General features: G+C 65.0%; 1 protein-coding gene across 1 annotated transcript; it reads left to right on the top strand.

Moving 5' to 3' along the window:
- The first annotated feature begins 2,245 nt into the window (after positions 1-2,245).
- Positions 2,246-7,003, top strand: SLC16A8 (solute carrier family 16 member 8). Its single transcript, XM_030320591.1, is given in 5 exon segments — positions 2,246-2,287; positions 2,289-2,460; positions 3,199-3,342; positions 3,626-4,453; positions 6,437-7,003. Coding segments are annotated over 5 exon segments (1,503 nt in total). The 3' UTR covers positions 6,754-7,003.
- Positions 7,004-7,498: the final 495 nt, after the last annotated feature.

The raw sequence follows: 7,498 nt of genomic DNA, 5'->3' as shown, positions 1-7,498 counted from the left end.
CACTAGGAGTTCCCCGAGAGGACTCGCTCACTCACAGCCCTTTACATCCCTCTTTTTTTTTTTTTAAGTTTATTTATTTTGTGAGAGAGCGAGTGAGGGAGGGGCATAGAGAGAGGGAGACAGAGAATCCCAGCGCAGAGCCCGATGCGGGGCTTGAACCCACGAAACGTGAGATCGTGACCTGAACCAAGAATCGGCCGCTCAGCAGACTGAGCCCCCGCCCGGGGCACCTGTCACATCCCTCATTTTAAGCAAATCTTTAGGTCTGCCCTGAAGCCCTCAGGGTCTATCCACCCAGCTCTGGCCCAGTCCCTTTGCTGCTGTGGTGGCCTCTCCAGAGGCGGAGGGGTGGCAGTGGCCAAGGTCCAGGACCACCAGCAGTCACCCTGCCACAGCCTGGGACACAGCGCCCTTTGTTCTGGCCCCTCCGCCCCCCCCCCTCGGTCCCAGGCTCTCCGACCTAGATTAGCCTGATCCGAGGGAAAGCCTCGGAGGCCCCTCCTGGAATGTGGTCTGGGGGTGGGGGGCAGGCGAGGCGCTGAGGTGAGTAGGGCTGGTGGGGTCTCTCCAGGGCAGGGCTGCGCCCCCAGCACCAGTAGGATCCTCCTCCCCCATCACCACCAGAGCAGGGCTCTCTGTGTGTCCTCTGCCCAGTGGAGGGGCCTCATTATCTCTCTAGCTCTGCTGGGAGGGCCTGAGACAGGGACCCCCACCGTGGGGTCCAGCCTGGCCCTGTGCAGCGGTCACTGCCCCGTCCCTTCTCCCTTTCCAGGCAAAAGCCTCTTAGCGGGGTGGGGGTGGGGAACACTCTGAGCTCCAGGCCTGAGGGAGTGAGCCGTGGGTGAGTCTGGCCAGCGGCTGATCTGTAGGCAAGCCTGGGGGAGGGGGGGGTCTTCGGCTGTGCGCCCCCCTCAGGCTAGGCTTCAAGGGGGAACCGGGGTGGGGGGGGGCAACCCCTCCCAGAAGGCCTCGGGAGATGTGAGGCTGGACGCCCAAACCCACAGGACGGCTCAGGTGAGTGTGGGGCAAGGGCTGCCAGGACCACCCCCTTGTCCTGGCCTCCAAGTGGCTGCGGCCACGGTGAGGGGACAACAGGCAGGAAAAGCCAGGACCCCGTCCTGGTGAGAGAGGGTCAGAGTCCCAGATTCCCACGGGTATCTTGGTGTTCCCCAGTGCCGGGAAGGAGACCCCACATGCAGAGGGGCGGTGGGAGGGAAGGAGGCTTCTGCCCAGCTGTGGGCTGGTCCCCCCTACTGGGGAGGCCTACCAGCCTCGTCTGTTACGGGGGTGCATGAGGCTGCTGTATGGGCCCCTGGGTGGAGAGCCAAGAGTGTGAGAGGCCTTAGAGCTGTTTTCTGCTTGTGTAGGGTTGGGGGGGGGGCGGGGGGGGCAGGCTGCTAGGGATTTGGAGAGCAGAAGCTCTCTTTCTTGGTGCCCCCTCAGAGGTCCCTATCTGCCCAGTGGAACCAGAGATCTGATCACCCCCCCCCCCCGCCCCGGCACCAAGACTCCTGGTTGGCCTGGGATAATCCGTCACCCATCGTACAGGTGGCAAAACTGAGTCTCAGCGAGGGAAGGGGAACTGCCCAAGTCACAGAGCAAATCCATGGCTGAGCCGGGGTGAACCGGAACTCGGCTCCCTTGCTCCTGAAGCAAGGCTGATGTTCTTACATGTTCTTGGGTTTTTCTTTTCTTCTTCTTCTTTTTTTCCCCTAAATGACAATAGTCATTTCTGATCATTGAGAAAAATTAGGAACATACGGCAAGGCCAAGGAAGAAAATAAGCCCCACCCATTTTGCAGCTGGCACCTGCTTCTCTGTCCCACACGTGGGGTTAGTCCCTCTGTGCTGAGACCCTCACACCTGCACACTGGGGACACTGGGGATTCCCAAGCACATGGGGCACACGCTGGCCGCCCAGCTCTCCCATTCACCAGCACCCCCTCTCCTGCCACCACCAGGTCCCTGGGCAAGGAGTCTTCCAGAGGGAGTCTTCCTGAAGTTCAGGCTCAGGTGGGAGCGATTCCATTACCGCACCCCCCCCCTTCATCTTTCATGGGTCCCTTGGAGGAGGGGAGACTTGGGGCGAGGTTTTGCCTGGGTTTCCCTTCTTGGCTCATTCCCTGAGCAGGGGTAGCCCCGTGCCTCGGATTCCCCCACGCTGGGTCTCCATCCCCCTTTCTGGCCTGGGCTACAGACCTTCGCTGCTCCCTCTCGTCCCCCTCCGCCAGCAGAGGCAGCCGCGATGGGCGCTGGCGGCCCCCGGCGGGGCGCGGGCCCCCCAGACGGGCGGCTGGGGCTGGGCGGTGCTGGGCGCCTGCTTCGTGATCACCGGTTTCGCCTACGGCTTCCCCAAGGCGGTGAGCGTCTTCTTCCGCGCCCTTATGCGCGACTTCGGCGCGGGCTACAGCGACACGGCCTGGGTGTCCTCCATCATGCTCGCCATGCTCTACGGCACGGGTCAGCGCCCCCTCGCGGGGTCCCTCCCCCAACCCGGGCCCAGGATTGAGAGCAGGGATCAGGGACTAGGAGACACGGAACCCGTGAGCCTTCCCCAGACCCCTCGGGGGAGGGCGCGGGAACCACTTTCTTCCTGTGAACACTGGCACCAGAGAGAGGGGGACCGAAAGGGCAGGAAGGGAACAGTGGCTCGAGGAAGAGCCCACACACCTGGCAAGCTTGGCCAGCCGGCAGGACCTCTCCAGTTCTGCCAAAAGGCCCGCCTATGTTACAGGTGGGGAAATCGTTCTAAATAAGATTCCGGCTCCCCGCTCCCCTGAGCCCTAACCACCTGTTGCGGTGGGGGAAATGCTGGCGTTATCCTGACCAAGCCTCGCGGAAAAGAGGAGGCTTTCCTCTTTCTTCTGGAAAGAGCCTGGGCAGCCCAAGGGGCGATTCCAGCTGTGCAGATAAAAAAAAAGGGAGTGGGGTCCACCTCTTCTGCTTGGGGTTCCCTGTTCTCAGGAGGACTGGGGATGGATGGGGGCTCTGGCCCAAGACGGGTCCCTCGCGTGAGTCCTCGGCCTGCCTTGGTCTGGCCCAGCCAAGCAGTGTGACCTTGGCCGGACGCTGCCCTCTCTGAACCGCTGGTGACCTTATCCCTTGAGCCATTTTCTGGGGCCGGGAGGTGCAAAGCCCGGAGTGTCCACGGGAAAGGAGGTTAGTCTGACCGGAGCGGTGACCGTGCCCGGCCCACAGGTCCGGTCTCCAGCATCCTCGTGACCCGCTTTGGCTGTCGCCCGGTGATGCTGGTGGGTGGGCTATTGGCCTCGGCGGGCATGGTGCTAGCATCCTTCGCCACACGCCTCCTGGAGCTATACCTGACGGCTGGGGTGCTCACAGGTGAGGGCGTCCACTGCTCACCTCCCCTACGAGGACGGGGCCCGGCCGTGAGGTGGGGGGGGGGTCGGGAGTCCTTGTGGCAACGCCTTCTGTCCTCAGTTTCCCCGCAAGGCCTTCTGTCCTCAGTTTCCCCTCCAAAGGCGGTCCTCGACGTCCCTCGGCTCAGTTTCCCCCGGGGGTCTGCCTGCCCCGTCGGGGCCTCCCCCTCCCCCCTCCCTCCTGCCCCGGGGCTGGGGTGGGGGCGCCCTCGGGGACCCCGGCACAGCGCCACCTCGCCCCGCAGGCCTGGGCCTGGCCCTCAACTTCCAGCCGTCGCTCATCATGCTGGGGCTGTACTTCGAGCGGCGGCGGCCCCTAGCCAACGGGCTGGCGGCGGCGGGCAGCCCCGTGTTCCTGTCGGCGCTGTCGCCGCTCGGCCAACAGCTGCTCGAGCACTTCGGCTGGCGCGGCGGATTCTTGCTGCTCGGCGGCCTCCTGCTGCACTGCTGCGCTTGCGGCGCCGTCATGCGGCCGCCGCCGGGACCCGGCCCGCGGCCGCGCGGGGACAGCGCGGACGACGCTCCCGGGGAGGCGGAAGCGGACCGCGCCGGGCTGCGCCTGCGCGAGGCGCCCCCTGGCGGCCGGACCCGCCGCCGCCTGCTGGACGTGGCCGTGTGCGCCGACCGCGCCTTCGGGGTGTACGCCGTCACCAAGTTCCTGATGGCCCTCGGCCTCTTCGTGCCCGCCATCCTGTTGGTGAACTACGCCAAGGACGCGGGCGTGCCGGACGCCGACGCCGCCTTCCTGCTGTCCATCGTGGGCTTCGTAGACATCGTGGCGCGGCCAGCGTGCGGCGCCCTGGCGGGCCTGGCGCGCTTACGACCTCACGTCGCCTACCTCTTCAGCCTGGCCCTGATGGCCAATGGCCTCACGGACCTGAGCAGCGCGCGCGCGCGCTCCTACGGCGCCCTTGTCGCCTTCTGCGTTGCCTTCGGCCTCTCGTACGGCATGGTGGGAGCGCTGCAGTTCGAGGTGCTCATGGCAGCCGTGGGGTCGCACCGCTTTCCCAGTGCTCTGGGCCTGGTGCTGCTCGTCGAGGCCGTGGCTGTGCTCATTGGACCCCCCTCTGCCGGTGCGTCCCTCGGGAGGAGGGGGTGACGGGCTAATGTCTCTAGATGGAAGAAAGCGCCCTCTCTGTCCCAGATGGAGCTTCCAGAGATGAAAGGAAGAGACCCATTGGCCGAGACAGCCTGGGGGTGGAGTCGGGGGTGGGGCTGCCCGTGGCCAATTAACCCCTCCTCCAAGCCAGTACTACCAGCCCTGGGTGGGGACGGAGAGGCCAAGAAGGCCCAGGAAGAGCCCGCCATCGACGGCTGCTGACCCGCTGGGTCATCTCAAGCGTTGGCACAAAGGCCTTGTGAAGTGCAAATGCTTATTCTCCTTTCGCAGATGGGGGGAACTGAGGCACAGAGGTCTAGTACAGGTGCAGTCCCCAAACTGAGCACAGCCCTGCCCAGTGCTAGACGCCCTTAGTTTGGAACACTGCCTCCGAGTGCTTTAGCGTCCCCAGCCTCTAAGGGTGACCAGGATAGGGACATAGGGACGATGTGTTTGAGGAACCAGCCGTGAGACCAGGAGCAGAGTGGGGGTGCTCGGTGTGCACATGGGGTGGTGACCCAGGGGCCCAGGGAGGGGCTCCCTCCTCATCTGTCCAGCGGGCCACGGCCAGGCCCTGCCCTCGCTTGGTGCAGCTGCTGTGCCCCGACACGATCTGGGCCTTCCACTGTGCGTGCCCCCTGGGCACAATTGCCTCTTGGAAATTGCCATGATGAGAGGCCAGGAAAGGATTCTTGCAGAGGCTGGCATGAAGGCAGCCTCACAGAGCAGGGTAGACCCCACAGGAGAGGACACAGGACAGCATAGGGCACGTTTGGGGGACAGTGTTCCTAAACTGTGAGGCAGTTCTCAAGTGAGGCAGGAATTGAGCTTGGGAAGGGGCGGGGCGGTGGCTATTAGGGTTCTCCAGGGTTGGCAGGTCGTCCCTGAGACAGCAGGGGGCCTGCCTGTGAGCAGCGCTGAGGTCAGGCTGCGGGACGGAGGGGAGCCACCTTTGCTGGGACCCAGGCTGCCCCTGAGGTGGAGTAAGCTGCCCCTCCTTCCAGGGCTGGGCTGGCCGAGTGGCCTCATCCAGCTCTGTCATCTAACCTGGGTGAGGGTGGCCTCCAAGCCCCCCACCCACAGCCACAACCCCCACCCCCACCCACCACCTGCAGAGGCTCAGGGAGCCCTCTTCCATTTTCTCATGTGACCTGGGTTGGGGGGTAGAGCTAATAGGGAGTGAGACTGAAGGACACTGCAGGGCCAAGTGTGGGAGGGGCAGGGACAGGACTGGCGGTTGGCTGGGCAGGGCAGGAAGGCAAGTTTGGGAGTGGTGCTCAAAGGGACTCAGGTAGGCAGCCGGCCTGGGTGGGGGGTGGGGGGACACAAGGAAGCCTCCCCGAGGTCACAGAGCTGTAGACCAAGAGGTCACAGCCTGGGGCGGTCAGCCACAAAAATGCCGAGAGAGAGGACGGAGCCCACAGAGTCTGGGGAAGCTCAGTCGAGGGAACCGGGGCCTCCTGGCAGAGGCAGGAGGGGGCTCGGGAGGGAGCTGGAGGGCAAGCTGGGCAAGGCCCCTGAAGACTGGGGGGGGGGGGAGGTGCGTGTAAAGAGCAAGGGACCCCCAGGAGGGCGAGGCTAAGCACAGTGTCCCCTCCCTACTCCTTAGCTGGGCAAGTCACAGGGAACGTGTGGGGCTTGGATCTGGGGGTGGAGGGGGTGCCCTGTAAACTGAAAGGTGCTGCCTCCCCAAAGAGTCCACACGACTTAAGAAATTGAGGGAGGCCCCAGGAGGTGGTGACATTTTTAAGGTCTCAGATGACAAAACCCGGGTGGTGTTTTGCGTCTGTAAAACGGGAACAAAGACCGGGGTGGGTGTCTGCGTCCCTCAGATGTAAACCCACCAACTCCAGGGAGGGCACTGCCCTTTTTCTGAGGTTGTAGGGAAGGGCAGTGGGTGGAGTCCCCCCCTTCCCCCCCTCCGGCAGACCCTTACCTCCCCTTCCCTGCCCCCCAGGCCGCCTGGTGGACGCCCTGAAGAACTACGAGATCATCTTCTACCTGGCCGGCTCTGAGGTGGCCCTGGCTGGGATCTTCATGGCTGTGGCCACCAAGTGTTGCCTGCGCCGCTCTAAGGACACCCCGCCCAGCCAAGGCGCCCAGGGCGGGGCCAGCGACACTGAGGACGCTGAGGCCCAAGAGGACGCTGAGGCCCTGCCCGCAGGCGCTGAGGAGCCCGGCAGCCTCCAGGCCCTGGAGGCGCCCAGCCCCGGGGCTGGGCCGGGAGAACCAAAGGAGGAGGCAGAGCCGGGCGTGGACCCCGAGTCTGTATAGCTCGGGGGGCACTAGGCGAGGTGGCTGGTGACTTTGGGAACGGGGCTGACCCTCTCAGAGCCCTGGCTGTCCCGAGGGGGCCTGGAGCACTGCAGGCTGCTCTGCAGAGGTCGCCCCTGGGGTCCTGGGTGGGCCGCCTCCCTCGTCTGCCCAGCAGGCCGCGGCCAGGCCCTGCCCTCGCTCGGTGGAGCAGCTGTGCACCGCCAGGGGCCGGGCCTGCGTGAAACTCAAGTGCATAAAGCTCCGCTGCGAGACCAAGTCCTGTTCCTGCGTCTTGGCGGCTCTGGCTGCCCCCACCCCACTGGGGGTCGGGGGTGGGGGGCGGTGGTCGGAAGGAGCCCGGGAGGCTCTGCTCAGGGCCCTCTGACCTGGAATCTGTTGGGGGAGGCAGTGGCAGAGAGGGGGGAAGGGTGGGGCGTGGAGGGGGAGGGGCGCTAGAGGTCTCTCTTGCACTTTGACTTTTGACCTCTTGCACTTGATCCAAGTGCGGGGAGCCCTCCCACAAACCTGACACCACTTTCTCCGCTTCTCTCCCTCCCAGTCGTGGGTGTGGGGACCAGGCCCAAGCCGGGCTATCCAGCCAGGGGCTCCAGAGAGCCCATCCTCCCAGTGACCCCCCCCCCCCCCGCCCCCCTGTCGGTCTCATTTTCCATCCAGGCCCTACACAGGATGTGGGGAGCCCTCCAGGTGCCTGGCTGGCTCACACAGGTCTGAGGTTCCCCCAGAGTCACTGGAGCAGGGACTA

This window comes from Lynx canadensis, chromosome B4, assembly GCF_007474595.2.
Source record: "Lynx canadensis isolate LIC74 chromosome B4, mLynCan4.pri.v2, whole genome shotgun sequence".
Classification (NCBI taxonomy): domain Eukaryota; kingdom Metazoa; phylum Chordata; class Mammalia; order Carnivora; family Felidae; genus Lynx; species Lynx canadensis.
The sequence above is the reverse complement of the archived record's forward strand: the minus strand, read 5'-3'. Positions and strand labels throughout refer to the sequence as shown.